General features: G+C 33.8%; 1 protein-coding gene and 1 long non-coding RNA gene across 3 annotated transcripts in view; one reads left to right on the top strand and one right to left on the bottom strand.

Moving 5' to 3' along the window:
- The first annotated feature begins 2,108 nt into the window (after positions 1-2,108).
- Positions 2,109-16,528, top strand: LOC133176967 (caspase-3-like). Of its 2 annotated transcripts, none has more exons than XM_061312037.1 (5): positions 2,109-2,484; positions 9,587-9,834; positions 12,936-13,111; positions 13,507-13,654; positions 15,656-16,528. In XM_061312037.1, the coding sequence occupies exons 1-5, from the start codon at positions 2,417-2,419 to the stop codon at positions 15,904-15,906; spliced, it is 891 nt and encodes a 296-aa protein (XP_061168021.1). In that variant the 5' UTR covers positions 2,109-2,416; the 3' UTR covers positions 15,907-16,528. The 2 variants fall into 2 exon arrangements, with proteins under 2 accessions (XP_061168021.1, XP_061168020.1); XM_061312036.1 differs by lacking the exon at positions 2,109-2,484 and adding an exon at positions 7,721-8,223.
- Positions 9,764-16,935, bottom strand: part of LOC133176974 (uncharacterized) — a 95,078-nt gene continuing 87,906 nt past the window's right edge. The window contains exon 3 of the long non-coding RNA XR_009719597.1: positions 9,764-9,849. This is a non-coding gene — a long non-coding RNA (uncharacterized LOC133176974). The remainder of the gene's footprint in view (positions 9,850-16,935) is intronic.

Below are 16,935 nucleotides of genomic sequence, written 5' to 3'. Positions count from 1 at the left end.
ATTGCTATTAAGTCTCGAAATAACAAGAAAACTGTCTCGTTATGACGACATAACTAACTCGTTATAACGAGATACTAACTCGTTATAACGCGATAATTATCTCGTTATAACGAGATAACTAACTCGTTATAGCGAGATAACTAACTCGTTATAACGAGATAACTAACTCGTTATAACGAGATACTAACTCGTTATAACGAGATAACTATCTCGTTATAACGAGTTAATTATTTTTTTATCTTGTCAAAAATGAGCCTATCCGGCTTTCGTAAACATTAAAGTATAATTCATGAAAAATCTCACAAAGATTGAAATTATCCGCATATGAAGTAGCATACACACACCAAAGAGGGCACAAAGGAGAATTTTCTCATATTCTATGTAAGTGGGTCTTTGCTTCATTTTTTATTTTTGAAAGTTTATCCTCAAAGTTTGCGTTAAAATATACATCTTTTGATTGACAAAAACATAGAGCAAAGACCCACTATACCCTTAAAAATACACTTTTATGACACTGCATTCGTATCATTTAGTCAAGGGTCATATCACAAAGTTAACATGATTTAAATGCCACTTTTCAACAGGAGTTGTGTAGCGTAGTGGTTAGTGCGTTAGTCTGTTATAAAAGGGTTTTTATTTTAAGCGTGTTAGTCTCAAAGGAAAATGATACATGGGATTTTTATTGCTAGGCTTCAAACTCCAAGAATACCACGTTATTCTTTTTTAATATTAGAATAATTTTTGCCGAGAAAATTTTCCGCAGAAAAGTTTTGTTTGTCAAACTTTCCTAAATTTCAATAATGAAAACTTTAATCTCTAAATTCGCAAATTGAATATGATTTTGATATGTCTGAAGTTATAGGCATTTTGCACGCCTTGTTCGTCAATATCTTTAAAAACTTGTTCAGAGAGAGAAAGAGAGGGGGAGGGAGAAAGGAAAGGAGAATTTAAAATCATCAAAAGCAGATTTACTTTATTTATTTATGCAAAACGAAAACGGAGAGAAACGTAGATGAGTCAAATTGAGCAGAGTTTCAGCTCTTTAGGTTCGGAGTTTAGAAGGATTTTAGTGTGTTGTAAATTTTTTGAACACGGAGTAAAAAATGATAAAAATCAAATTCTTTTTTGAAAAATATATTGTGAATCTTTAACCAGAGAACTCAATAGACTAGACTTCAAAAGAAAGCCTATCTATCTGAGTGAAATGAAAAATTAAACAAAAATTTAAAACTGTACAATTATATTTTATTCTAGTTCTGGATCATGCTATGGCATTTGGACTAGACTTGTATATATGAATCACAGTGATTAAATAATATATATCCCAAACAAGCCCTTTCCTATTAGTATCTTATCTATAGAAACTGTATTACAATGATTAACTATGAATCAGAACTAATCCTAATTCTTCTTCTTGATGCACACCATTTCCGCAATACGTAGATACGATTTTTCCCGAAGAAAAAACTGTCCAGGTCCTGAATTTCTCGCAGAAAAACCATTCATATCCGATATTTTTGTAAATTTTTAATCGGTAAATGATGATTAAAATATATACAAAAAGACGCATATCATGGGTAAGAAAAAAAATGTAAATGAAAAAATTATTCTAATTTACTAAGAACAAGTAATCCTGCTAGCTATATAGCAATGTATGTGTCATGGAAGTGACGCGTCTAGTTCCTAAAAAGGACAATAAATCTAAATCAGTCAGAGACGTACAGGGGATACATCTTTATTATAACCGAATCCCAAATCAGTCACGATCTCGGTTTCCCGATAGACAACTACGAGTACAACCACAGTTTTCCTCCAAATCAACTTATTTCTCATAGGTCCTTGCGTGACTGGTGTATTTACGAGAAATATCCTAAATCATCATTAATTCAAATAATCTAATGTTTGGTAACTGTCCTAGAACATCCTAAAAATCAATGCAAATTGACAATCATTTTGTACTTGAGGAAATGGTTATAGGCTATTGACAGGTTTTTTTTCTTCTCTCCTCTATTCTATGATGAGGCGATTTTCAAGCATAAATAGGAATAGAATGCGTTTTTTTTTATTCTACGACTGCTTCCTTTACATAATAATTTCATGAATTCTCTCGAGTTTATCGTCCTAGAGACACAGTTTAAACGCTAAATAATACGGGCACCAAAGATAAGTTTCTGATGCGGGGATATCATATGTTATGTCACAGATTTTCCGGCGATATGTTTGCCATTTCCAATGATTAGAGGTTTATTTCTCTCGTCTATGGACCCAAGGGTTAGTGTTATGACTGTAATGATTTTAATGTGTTTCAAATTCAAGAACTTGAGCTGATCGATGGCAAAAAACCCCTGTAAGCCATATGTTGCAATAAAACTTTGTAAGTAAGAAACGGGATACGAAGTGTTACGAACGTGCGTCGATGTCGTCCCCGAGGCGAAGCCCGGTGACTATAGATCATGGATCCCCCTACTTGTTCAGGAAGGCAAGGTGAGGCGAAATAATACTTTGAATGTAATATTTCTTTCTCTTGTAAAAATAGCTGTGCAGACTCGTATGCTGCATTCATGCCTGTTGGTTCATATAATTTCCTTATAGAAGTAAATTCATGATTCATGTATTGGTTAATTTGCATATATTAATAAATTTATTTTATGATATTTAAATTATGCCAGTGAAGGTAAAATATAGTTAATTTGTGAAAAAAATGTTTATTTCCTAAGAAAAAAATTCATTATTGTCATTTTCAATATGGACATCTATATTTCGTGAATTATTAAATTGAACACACTTCATGAATATTGATTATCGAAGGAGCTCATTGACAAGTGACCATACTTTGACACTCGACGACGAGTAGGTTCAGTCTGATAAATGACTACACTGCTGCTCAAGTTTGCATATTTATGTGTTTGTTTTTGTTTTTGTTTTTTCTTTTGTATTTGTTTTTTGTTTTATATTTGATTAAACTTTTGATTTATTTTCGGAATGTTGTGTTTGGGAATATCATAAGTGGTGTCATTTAAATATGCAATAAGGTATCAGCGCTAGCGTTTCCATTTTCATCTTTGGGCAAATTGGGGTTAAAAAAAACGACATTCTCGTACAAAAACTGGTTCAGAGAACTCTGCTTACTTTTTTGTAGTAGCCACATCTTCTTTGGGAATGTGATTGGTGACGCCCTCTAGATGTGCAATAAGGTTTAGGAATTGTCATTTTTATCCTGGGCGCAAGTTGGGATCGAAAATGACATTTTTCTGAAACCTTTTTGACATTTTTCACAAACCTGGATCTCAGAACTTCGTTTACGTTTTACGCGGTATCAATATTTTCTTGTGGAATATGGGTGGTAGTGTCTTTTTGATAAGCAACAAGGCTTAGGAAAAATTTTGTCCCAAGAACTCTTTTCACGATTTATGCAGTCAAATCACTTTTTGAAATATACTCGTTGGTGTCCTGTAGATGCACAATAACGAGTAGGAATTCTTATTTTCATTCGGAGGCCAGTTGGGGTCAAACTATTTTTATCTAGAAAAATCTTATTCCTAGAACTCTTTTCACATTTTTGACAGTAGCTTTATCATAATTTGGTTTATGATTGGTGGTGTTATGTAGTTTTCAAACAAAAAAGAAGCTTTTGCGATGCAGGATTAACGGTTGAAAAAAATTCTGCAATAGTTGCAAACATCAATCCTTACGTTAACAAAGAGAGAATGCATTTTATTGTTTAATTAAATCATTCAATTTCAGATCGGTTATGAATATGCTATATGAAATACTAATATATGAGGCTCTTGGGCCACATGCTCACCAGCACATTTTATATTCAATTTCGTACATGTTTCTTATATTCATGTAAGTTATAGAATAACTGCTGATGGTTCTTCAAGTGCGAAGGAGAATACACTTAAAGGCAAAAAATTATTTGTAGGTTTTACTGTCTTATGACAACATCTAGTTTTGTTTTCCTTATTTTTTCATAAAAGAATTTCAGAGTTATCAGAAACCTCATAATTTTGATTAAGAAGTAAATATTACCTATGATTGCGCTTAAATTTGAATACGTTAATTTATGTACACATACAGTATACACAAAGATAAGTTTTATTTTAGTCAAACGATATAATTATATAGACTAAACTGATAGGAATAAATTGTTCTTATATTTGGTTAAAAAGTTAATTTGATTCCGCATATACAATAGTTCTGTGATTGTTTGTTTTTATGCTCCCGTAATCGAAGATTCGGGGCATATAGTTTTTGGCCTGTCCGTCAGTCTATATTCTGTTTGTCTGCAAAAACTTTAACATTGCCCATAACTTTTGATTGGTTGGAGCTATGGCTTTCATATTTCACTTGTGTATTCCTTGTGACAAGACCTTTCTTACTACTACTATCATGTTTGACCTTTTGACATTGACCTTGGAGTTTGACCCATTTTTTCAAAATTTTACCCAACATTAACGTTGACTATAACTTTTGAACAGTTAGTGCTAGGGCTTTCATACTTCACATGAGTAATCCTTGTGACAAGACTTTCCTTTGGATACCAACAACTTTGACCTTTTGACCTTGACCTAAGAGTTTGACTTACTTTTGAAAAACTTTAACCTTGGCCATAACTTTTGAACGGTTGGTGCTAGGGCTTTCATACTTTACAAATGTAATTCTTATGACAAGTCCTTCCTTTGGATACCAGCAACTTTAACTCTTTAACATAGACCTTGGAGTTTGACCTACTTTTGGAAAACTTTAACCTTGGGCATAACTTTTGAACAGTTGGTGCTAGGGCTTTCATATTTCACACGTGTGTTTCTTGTGAGAAGGCCTTTCCTTGGGCACCATTAATTTGGACCATTTGACCTTGACCTTGACGTTTGACTTACTTTTTAAAAACTTTAACCTTTTCCATATCTACTCAATGGTTGCTGCTAGGGCTTTCATATTTCACAAGTATATTCCTCGAGATATTACCTTTCTCTGCATTTGAGGAAGTTTAATCTTCGCTATAAGTTGCCATACGGGGGCATCAGTGTTTCACAAACACATCTTGTTGTTTGTTTTTTTTTTTTTTGTTTTGGTAATGTAATAACCTTTTGGTAATTTGACTAATATTGGTAAAGTTTGGCTAAGACATATCACGTTGTTCTTAGACAAAATAGGTTTTCTACCATCAGTGAAAAGTCATTTTACATTCAGAGCAAATGACACGATTTGGTGATTCTCTTTGTGTGATTGTATCTAAAATAGTGCTGGTGTATTGTTGTCCCCGGTCAGTCCGTCTCTCACACTATCTTATTTATCAAACTCCATACATTTTTATCCATTTCATCTTTTTGGAATACATGTATGTGGTGTATGTAGATGTGCAACAAGATTTTGGAGTTTTTGTTTGAGCCCGATGGGCAATTTAGGGTTGAAAACGACGTTTTCCCACAAAATGTCTGGTTCGAAGAACTTTCTTTACATTCTTATATTTTAAACTGCAGCCAAATCATCTTTTGGAATATAATTGGTATTTCCTGTAGATGTCCAAGTTGGGGTCGAAAAACGATGTCTTTCTGCAAAAACAAGGTTTGAAGAATTTATATGCTTTACGCAGTAGCCAAATCATCATTTGGAATATGAGTGGTTGTGTCCTGAAAATGTGTAATAAGGCAGTAGCCAAATCACCATTTGGAATATAAGTGGTTGTGTCCTGAAAATGTTCCAATAAGGTTCTAAATTTTCATTTACATCCAGATGGCCAGGTGGAGGTCGACAAACTATACTGGTTCCAAAAATTCCTCTTACGCATTACGCATTTATTTCTTTAATTTCAGGATTAATAAGTTTTATACATGAAATACTAGCATAAAGAGGCCCATCTACACATGGTCACCTGAGCAGTTTATGTTTAATCGGAAGTCCTTGCCAGATGCAGGATTTCGTTGAACATATGTCGTAGTAAACATAAACAACTTCAAATTCACGATCTGTGTTTTTAAAATAATCAAATGGAAGGTCGGGTGCAGGTGGATTGAACTTTTGGGGATTTCTAGAATGTTGGATTTTAGCAAATCAGAGACGTAGGAATCATTTAATCGTGTAAATAAGTGTATTTATTGCCTTCTTTCAAACTTAATTAATAATAACCCTGCACTAGCACTTATAGATAGAAATAAAACGTATAAAATTTTTCTTATACTAGAGTAGTTCTTTACCAGTTTATCTCCAAATGTTTTGTCAATGAATATATGGTTTTGGCGTTGCAAAGACCAATTGAAACAATAGATATACTGTTGATGTTGATATACACATAATTATGTGAGTGCTGTACCGAAACCTACTTATCTCACACCAATTGAAATGACCGTACAAGTTCATTCCGCCACCTTTCAATTTTTTGACCAAAATATTCAGGTTCTTATGTAACAGCTTCATCTTTTTTTCATGGACAACGCACAAAAAAGTAGCAAGATCCATCAACCTTAAGGAATGATTCTTTCACTTAGTCTTGAAATAAAATTGAAATAAACATGCGTAATAAAATAGAACTTATTAAGAAGTCACACAGCAGAAATTCGTTATGTCAGTTCAATCCACTCAAACAAGGATGAACTCTCTTATCAGGAAACAACACAGACCAACATATTTGTAGAACTTCTGAAGTCAATCAATCCAGAGAGATACAGAAGGTTTCCTTACAGAAAAGCCAATGTTTACTTTGTCCTCTAAGTTTTCATTTAACAGCTATCACGATCATACGACGTCTAGAAAGTCTATTGTAGACTTAATTGGGAACAATAATATTAGCTTTGGACTTCTGTCTTGTGAAGATGGACCGGTGGGTATTAATGACCGCCCGGCCCTGACATTTCTACACCGATCAACGAGCAGCCCCGATGGCTGGAAAATGCTCCTTTTTATAAGCTGCTAAGTTCATATTTAGCATGCTTAGCTGACGATTAAACATTACATGCTTTGTCAGAAGTATTTGGTAGAAATCGATTCATACTAATCAAATCCTCTTGAAAAAGGAGTGAAGAACATGCAGATTTTACGGACAGTAAGCTTCAATATACCCCGGTAGAGGTTTCTTTGATAATTAATCAAGTATTCTGATATTGATTTTGGAGACGCATTAATCTGGAATACGAAACATTTATTCACAAAGGAAAGAGGTTTTGTTTCAATAGAATAACGATTAATGTGTGGATTGAAGCTTCTTTAATAAGTGTGTTATGTACATAAGCTCCTTCCGAACAAGATAGCTTCTGATTACTGAAAATTATTATACAGAATTATCCAATTCCCTGTTTCCCGTCGCTGAAACAGGGGAGGAATTTTATCCCCAATCGCTGGACTTATACCTCAGTCGAGTAAAATCCAAATGCTGATAGTATTAACTTATAATACCACCTGTCATTTACTTTTTTGTTTTACGGCGGAACCCAGTTAGTTTTTAGGTCGCAAAGCAATAGCAGGCTAAGGATAAGAATTAATGTAAAATGACCTGTCTGCACTTTGGTCCTACAAAGTATTAATGGATATTGTAAATCAACAAGGATTAACAGCCTTGTTGAAAACATAGCAGTGGGAGATACTGGAATATTAATTATTGTCACCCATCTTGTTCATAATTATAACCTATACTGTAATAAATGAACAAATCATTGCCACTGAATCATAACGCAATTATCAGGAACGGAATATCCTCAGAGAAAGTGTCAATGTTCTTAAGTTTGAGTTAACCGGAACTTAATAATTCCAGACGAAATGGTTATAGATGGGAATCTCAAAGTTAACGATATTACTGGACACAAGCACATTGTTTTTAAGAGAAGCATTGCAGCCGGTACTCACGAGGAAACGCAGTTCATTGATCTCGACTATTGGTAGTATGGGAATGTGGTTAGGCACTGATTGTTAGTTGTCGTTTGAAGGATTACCGGGTAGTACAAAAGGAGACACATTTATGAGATATGGAAACATATTGTTTTTACCATTGATGAGACTATGTGCGTCAAGCATTCAGTGATACACCAAAGAACTAATAGTGTATAAAGTGTTGTATAGCCTTGGATGCCAGTTCTAGTCATTCTTTTGTTGCCTTTGTTCGACAAAGATTTATTTTGGTTTTACTATGATGACTCTATGTAAGTCGCTGGAATCCCTGGCGTCATCTCGTCAAAGTCTCGCGACGTCCGTGGAGAACCAGGAATCTCCTTACCTTATTCGAAAAGTCAGGTAGGTGTGTTGGAAAATGTTACATTTTTTGGGCAAATTTATTACTTTTCAACTACTGACAGCAAAAAAAACCTTTTTAAAACATAATAGACTCACTTAAAACATTTTTACAATAAATCAAAGAGGACATTTCACTTTAATTAAGGGTGTATTTTGCTTATGATGCTGCGGTGTCAATTATTTTAACGGAACTCCTCTGATTTTAATAAAAATCATTTTATCCATCAAAATAATCATTATATTTTTCCCCATTAACCCTGTATTATTTATATACATTTTGATTTTTCATTGTCTTGAGAGTCTTCTAAAAATATAAACACAAAGTTTAATTCAAGAGAAAAAGTTTTCAGAGAAATTTTTTTCATTCATTGTCTATAAAAAATCCCGAGAAGGCTAGTTTCCTCGTCATATCTTTAATGCCTTGTATCTCAGAAACTCATATTTTTCTCTTTCTAATTTTGTTTCAGATAATGAACATCAAATTAAAATACCAAAATTGAAAGTTAGTGAATATTTATCTCAGCAGAATACATCTTAAAGTTGTATATTTATATTTGCAACGCATTTTTTAAAGGAATCACCAGAAGAGTTCATCATGGTATGACATTAGTAAATTAAACTGATGTCATTGATAACAGTGTTCTTCTGCAGATCAGAATTTAAGGAAATTTGTCAGGCAATAATCACAAGACTCCGGAATGTAATTTGTTTGGTACAGTTTTTGCACTCTTTGATGTCTCGATAAACGGCCTTTATGGGCTTGTAGAAAACAGTTAAATTATACGTGGAAATTTGACGGTTTTCTAATTGGGAATCGATTGTTTCTTACATATGCATATTAAAATCCCAAACTGTCGTCTCTTCGGCAATCAATGCCATTGCACTCTCCATTAGAGGAAATTGGAGAACTGTGAAGGACGACTAGAGAGTTGCAACAAGATGATGGGATGATGCAATAAAGACCTATATTTTCTCCGTCTTTAAATTGTGCTTCAGGAAAGTTGTTTGATTGATTAATGCACGATATGAGCAGTTCAGTCCTTTTTTTTGATACATTGTCAGACTAAACCATAGAGAGTACTTCATATCACCATGTGACTAACGAAGCTTAAACCCTCCAGAAAAACACAAAATTACAGCATTTGTCTGTTACTCATGAATTGATTAATGCGTTTGATATTGCCAATTCTTACAAACACTTCACTGATTAAAATGTGAACAGAGTTTAGACCGGGATTCCAACTGGCACAATTTCTCATCGATATCAGAAGCAGCAAAATTATTTTTCAGTGTTTTTTTTTTTATACAGGACTATAAATTTACAAACACATTAAAAAATAACATAAGTCATTGTATTTTTCAGTGGGGACCGTAGGTTGGTCCGTCCAGGAGCACCATCGGAACCCAATGAGTACAACTTCAATTATCACAAACGTGGCCTCTTTATCATCATCAACAACAAAAACTTTCACCCGTCCACTGGTAAAGAATCACGTGATGGAACTGACGCAGACGCAGAGAGGTTAGAAGAGAGGTTCCAGGATCTCGGGTTCGATGTCCGTCGTTATAATGACGTCTCCTCGTCCAAACTACTCCAGCTCATGAACGATGGTATAAAATATTCAGCTGAAAGACAAATTTTTTTTACTGCATTATTTTAAGAGTTAGATCTTTATAGATTGTTGGTGTGTAATTTTTCTCTTTTCAAAAATTGTCCCCCTTCAGATACAGTTTTTGAAGATGCTTAAAAGGTCTTTCTTCCTTATTATTTCTTTACAAAGATCTTATCATGCTTCTTTTAAGTACTCATAGGTTGCATTAATTTTTCAACTTATTTTTTCTGCATTTTTATATATCATTCATATTTTATGTCCATATTTGGACATTCCCTTATTCAGAGTCGCATAAACATGTTTTTATCAATATGATTGCTTATAATTTCATGAGAAATCAAAGACAGCATGGTGTCTGATTACGACATAACAACCCTGTTCTTCCGTTGTTTGATTACTGTCTCTTTCCAATTCTTAGATGATTCTTCTTGGCGAGACACATTTTATTGACCTAGTAGAGAAATGATTATATTCCAAAGCAAAAAAAAAAAAAAAAAAAAAAAAAAAAAAAAAAGATCAGAGTGCAAAAAAATCTTCATTCAATGAACTTAGGCTTTACAAAGAAAGGTTTGGTATCATTACAGCGGACTGCAAACAGAACGAAGAAATGTCAGGAAATTCAGTTTGTGATATTTATATATCTTTAATTCAAATTATTCCTGAATTAATGAGATCATTTCACGCTAGTAAGGGAAAACTGTAGAAGGTGATAAATGAATTATTGACCTATTCATAAATCATTGGCTCCTGTTCACTTTACATTAGAAACAGGTTGACCAAAGAAAGGATTTGTCAATAATCAGAATAGAAGACTCATTAGCGACTATCGGCTCTTGTGCAAATATACAGACGAGTCTTACAATTGTGACAAATTGTCCACCTTTTTATGATGGGGGATCATTTATGTAAGAAAAAATTATCTAACAATTAATGAAACCTGATTTCCATTGTCAAGAAAACAGAGGGTGTTTATACATGTAAGGAGGTTCCAATCCCCCGTCCGTCAGTTAATATGATCTACAGAACATGGCGATCTTAAAAAATGAACCCTTGGCCAAAGAAAAATTATAGAAATGTAGTACGACTATTGACAATAAAATAGGTGAAGATAACTAAAAGTGATCGATCTCAAAAAACCTACAAACAATAAAAAGCTGTGAACAGGGGCATAAAACACGAACCCTGGAATTCCAGAGATGGGCCGGGTACCAAGGAGGAGTAAACATCCTCTGTCGACCGGTCACACCCGCTGTGAGCCCAGTGTATTGATCAGGTACACGGAATAATCTGTTACAGTAGTCAAATTTAGTATAAAAACAAAGGCCTAACAATTGATATGTAATATGTCAGTCAAAATACGAACAAGTGAGAGGAAGGTTGTTTTTGCTAACAGGTCGACCATAGGGTTTACCGAATTCTGAATTTAAATGAGGTTGTTGGAATCCCTGTAACATCAACTTATTTGTCATTAGCCTGTCTTGATTTAAAAATTGATCGTATTCAGAGCATGCTCTTGAGTATCAAATAACTCTGGAGACGTAAACACCATATACAGGTGGAAGTGAAATATTACAAGATAAAAATGGAAAGTTGACTATGGAAAAACTGAAGTCATCTCATTTGTCATTTAGTTTAGTTGTTTGTTGGCCCTTATTGTCTACAGTCAGTAAAACCAAATATACTACAGAGGTGTCAGACTCTGTGGTGTCCTTTATTTCGACTTCACTGGGATATATTGAGTATATAATGAAAATAATAAATGACATATGAAAGGAAGTAAGTATTGTTAATTGATAAAACGTCATCGATATATCTGAATGTTGAGTAGAAGTTTTTAGATAAATTGCTTCATAGGAATATAAAAACAGGTCGGCTAATAAAGGAGTACAATCGAAATTCCAAAAGACTGTTGGAAGAATTGGTATTCATAGATGTTGTCAACGAGAAATTCCGGATCCAGCATCTTTTTATATCAACCCCAGAGTACTTATGTGTAGAATTATATGTTGAGTCAGAGCGATTTTTACATGGTAATTTTGTAGATGCCAATCACAAGATATGAAAATTTCTGAGTTCCATTTTTATTGAAGAAGCAGTTGTCTTTGATATCAGAAAGCCTAGTTTTTAATTCATCATGAAAAATGGTTGTATAAATTGTCGACATGTGAAGCACAGAACTTTGTAAAGCAGAAAAAATCGGAGCAAAAGCAAAGCAATTAAAGCTAAAAGTGACATTATATTAATAGATTAGACGAACATGTAGATAGTAGTACAAAAAGGTGCAATTTCTCCTCTATCTTGTGTTTCCCAGTGACAATGGGAAACGGTTTGACAATTTTTCCCCTTTATTATCCCCCCTTGAAAAGCGGGGGGAGCATATACTGATGGGGATGTCCCTCCTTCCATACGTCCGCAACATTTAGGGTACCCTTCTCTTATCCGTAACTCCTCTTATACCACTGAATAAAATTTAATCAGACTTTCATAGAATCATTGTTACACAGTGCCATTGTGCACCTCTTATTTTATTTTCTGATTGGACGGATAAATAGGGTTACCCATAACAAAATATGGATACTGCCATTCTTTCTATAACATGAAGGGGGGGGGGGGGTTTAGATGTCAATTATTTATTATCTGCAACTCCTCCTATACCACTGAACAAAAATTAATCAGACTTTCACAGAATCTTTATTACAAGGTGCCTTTGTGCGCCTTCTATTTTATTTTTTCGATCGGACAGAGAGATATTTGGTGTTTTCCATAGCAAAACATGGGCCCCGGCCATTCTTTCTATAACATGGGGGTACCCATCTCTTTTCTATGAATTCTTTTTATGAATTTGTGATCTCAGTGCTCAGAGTACCTCTAGTTTTCAATTACATGTGTATTTTCTTGAAATTTATCTGCTTCTTCCTTGTATCCATCAGGTAGTACTGACTTATCAACCGATTATCAATCAATGTTTTTCCGAAAAATTTCATTTCTGCATTCGTCTTATTTATTTTTTTAAAGGCAGGTATTCATGTCGAGTATACATTTATAGCCTCTAATCCTTGTAGTTTTATTACATTGTGATTTTGTCATTTCCTTTTCCAGCTGCTCAGCTCGATCATTCGGATTCCGACTGCTTTGGTTGTGCTATTCTTAGCTACGGAATAGAGGGACGAGTCTACGCCACTGACGGAATGCTGCCTTTGGATGTTCTAATCGTTCCTTTTAAAGGAGATAAATGCCCCATGCTGGTTGGAAAACCTAAACTTTTCTTTTTACAAGTAAGATCTTAAAGTATGTCTTTATGATCAATCTACTTAAGACGTCCAGCGGATTTACTTAGTAATATTCTTTATGTACGAACTTTTTGGTTGAAGTCGTGATTATCAAGATCTCTCAGAGTTAAAACAAATATCTGGAATTTTTTTTTACTAAAAAAATCACTTTAAACATCTGGATAATTCTATATGTTATTTGCACATCCATACTTGTTTAGCTGATGTACTTTTAAGGTTCATTGTTAATGTTATTTGAATTATGCATGTATCTATAACCCTTCCATGCGGAATGCCCGGGTCAGTCACGATTAAAACATGAGTTATGAATGATTTTTTCATACGATTCTTAAAGTACAGAAAGCAGAATTTTGTTACACGTTTTTACATTTTATTTGCAGTCCTGTCGATGTTCAAATCTAGAACAATCGGTAGAGGACACCGTGTCATATAAAAGCTTTCTCTCCGAGGACTCTGAGCGGAGTTTTTCCGGAATGAGACGAATCCCGGTGGAAGCTGATTTCCTTTTCTTTTACTCAACAGTGCCAGGTGACGTCATCATTTCCAAAAATAAGACTTGGCAAAATTATTTGAATAAGAATTGAAGAAAGACAGTTATCAGACAACGGAAGAACAGGGTTGTTATGTCGTAATCAGACACTGTGCTGTCTTTGATGAAATATGTAGATAACGAATAGTAAGCACGCTCACGTGATTCTCTTGAAATTTAAGACAAGCATGTTAATTAAATATAGTTATGAGCCCCTACAGTGGCGCTGGGACGATACTTCTCTTTTATATCGATACGTATCGCGATATTTGAGCCACGATGCGATATGAATATCACGTATTTTGAATTGATTATCAAATCTTCTTTTTGTATTGAAATGAACAAAACATTTTTTTTCCACAAATAAGAATAATTTATTCATAAAAGCTAAAAAGTTGTAAAACAAAATTATTTCACACAAGTGGTTGTTAAATATTATGTATTTCATATAAATATATTAAGCATCTTTATCTTATATAATAAACTAAAAATGTTAAGTAAACAAAGGAAAAAAAATGGATTTTTTGAGCGATATTTCTACACACGCATCTATATACGTATCATCCTCACACAAAGTGGATATTATCGATATATCGTCCTAGTCCTACCCTAAAAAAGGGGTCGTCAAGAAATGAGCATAGAATATAATAGAGAAATACTTAGAAGAAGAAATAAGAAAATTCAGGGAATTATGTCCCCCACTTTAGAACAAAAAAAGTGGATCCTAAGAAAAAAAAAGAGGCAGACGGAGAAAGAAAAGGACTGACCTTTCTTCTTTTTTTTCTTAAAATTCAATAGGGGTCTTAGAGAGGGTAATCACTTCAAATTTCACTGCAGAACCTAAAATAGAACTAAAGTTATGTCAATGAAAATCGATAGGAGTCTTCTTTGAGTCATAGATAGGGTCTTAGGTATAAAATTCCAAAAAGGAACTTGAAGTTATTAGATTTTATCTGAACTTCTGACCTTTGAGCTTATAACCTCAAAATCAATAGGAATCTACTTTCAGTCATAGGGAGTTAAGATTACCGGTATCCGAAAATGTCAAAGAAAAATATTTATGCAATGTATGGATTTTTGACTTTGATATTCAGAGGGTTCTTCTTCAAGTCATAGAGAGCTATGCTTTAAAATTTCATTACAAAAGTTAAAGTACTTCTAAGATACAATTCGGACACGAAAGTATTACAGACAAAATGACAGACAGACCCAAATTAATATTCCTCGCATTTAGTAAAAGCAGGGGGCAAAATAATTAATGCAACCAATGAAAAAAGAGGCAAGTTAAAAACTTTGTTAAAGATATAAAATAAGTAGTCCTTTGAAGGTCTAAAAAATTGTGTATCTAATAGGAGCATACTTTTTGAAAAGAGACAAATAAACACACTACAGGCTATTTAGATATAAGACGAAACGTTAAGAATCACAGAACATTACTGAATAGATTTAGAATTTTTACAACCAAGGTGTAATATCAAAATCCCATTGTTTATTTATTTATTTATTTTCTTTTTGTCTTTTTAAAATTTGTTAAATAGTTTTGTTCACGGCGTTTGCTCAAAGTGGGAGTTATAAATGTGGTCCTGTCTGTCCGTCCGTCTGTCTAACACTATAGTTTCCGGATAATATATCCGTAAGTCCTTTAATTTCTACAATAAAATTCCATATCATGATTTACTCTGACTTAAGAAGACCATATTGTATGAATTTGAGGTCTAGAACATTCAGTGTGCACACACACTGAATTAATCATCATTCAGTGAGAGAATCGCTGGGCAATAAAATTCATAAACATATCTGTATTTGAAAAAAACAACAACATAATTTATACTGTTTATCAGTATTCGCTTGTTTCATATCGGATAAAGATAAAATGTTTCATATGACTTGTTCTCTCTCTCTCTCTCTCTCTCTTATTCTTCCTTTGCCTGCAAAAAAGTACAAATATTCGAAAATCTAAAGGATTCCTACAATATTTTTCTTAATGACATTATTTGCAGGTTTCTACTCTTGGAGAAATCATCAGGAAGGGTCCTGGTTCATTCAAGCTTTGTGTATAGTCCTAGAGAACTATGGCTCCAAAATGGAACTTCTACACATGCTCACTCAAGTGAATCGTATGGTGACCTACGAGTTTGAATCGTGTTCGGATGTGGAGTTCACTGATGACGTCAAACAGATGCCTTGTATTGTGTCCATGCTCACTAGATATGTTTACTTCCGGCCAAAGAAACCGGATATCCGGGACTAATAATTTTATGTTATAGGGATATGAACAATTAAAAAAAAATGGGTGTAACCAAGTAAAAATGGTGTAAGTACATGTACACAGACTGGCACATGCAGAAAGATATTTTTCAACTCTGGTAAAAGAAACCCCTAAAAGAAATGAAAGCCAATATCGTATCATACCATATGGAGAACATCTGACATAAAGAATTCATTAAGCTGCGTTTGACAGATACCCATGAAGTTCTAAGCTATAAATATGGAAGTTTTCATTGATTTATTTTCGATTAATACCATTACTGTGGTGATTTTGACGAATTATACTATGTGATATCGCTATAATGAGTTCTTGAATCCTTATATGGGAAAGCGTCTTATCATGCTTCCTCTGACGTTTATAGGGGACAAAGATGGCTGCTGTTTTACATTAAAGCCCTAAATACCAAAATCTGATTAATTCTTGTTTGCCAGTGGGCTTAAAGACACACCATTTAACTACTCTCCCTTCCTTCAAGAGAAACTGAAGTGCCTTCTCGGAGTGGGGTGGGGAATTGATACCAGTCTAAGAAATTGAACAAATTACAAATGTAACACTACATTATCGTAATTTGCTTTTTAGAATAAATACATGTAATATTAAAGAGTCAGTGCAGTCTATTTGTTAAAATGCTCTCCAAGTTTCCGGCATGCATTTCACTCAACCCAATACCTTTTGTGGTCAAGATATATTATTTCAAAAGAATTTGATGTACATAATTCAAACGAGTAGTATTTATAACGATTGGGGGTGGGGTGTTTTTTTGTTTTTTTTTTTTGTTTTTTTTTGGCAGATCTTTGATGAGTCGCTGATCAGCATCATGAAATTGATTATAGATACGGCTTTATACGACATCAAACGATGATAGTGATCATATATGTTCATGAAAACTGTATGTTTACTGAGAATGGACTTAGAAATGTGTCAATAAGATAACCATAACCATTACAATAAAAAGGAAAGATAATAAATTCAAAATGTGTCGACAATATCAGTTCAGATCTATGAAAAGAT

This window comes from Saccostrea echinata, unplaced genomic scaffold (genome assembly GCF_033153115.1).
Source record: "Saccostrea echinata isolate AGI-Se365-2 ecotype Australia unplaced genomic scaffold, CSIRO_AGI_Sech_v1 ptg000086l, whole genome shotgun sequence".
Taxonomy (NCBI): domain Eukaryota; kingdom Metazoa; phylum Mollusca; class Bivalvia; order Ostreida; family Ostreidae; genus Saccostrea; species Saccostrea echinata.
Note: the sequence above shows the minus strand (reverse complement) of the source record. Positions and strands in the feature narration are given on the sequence as shown.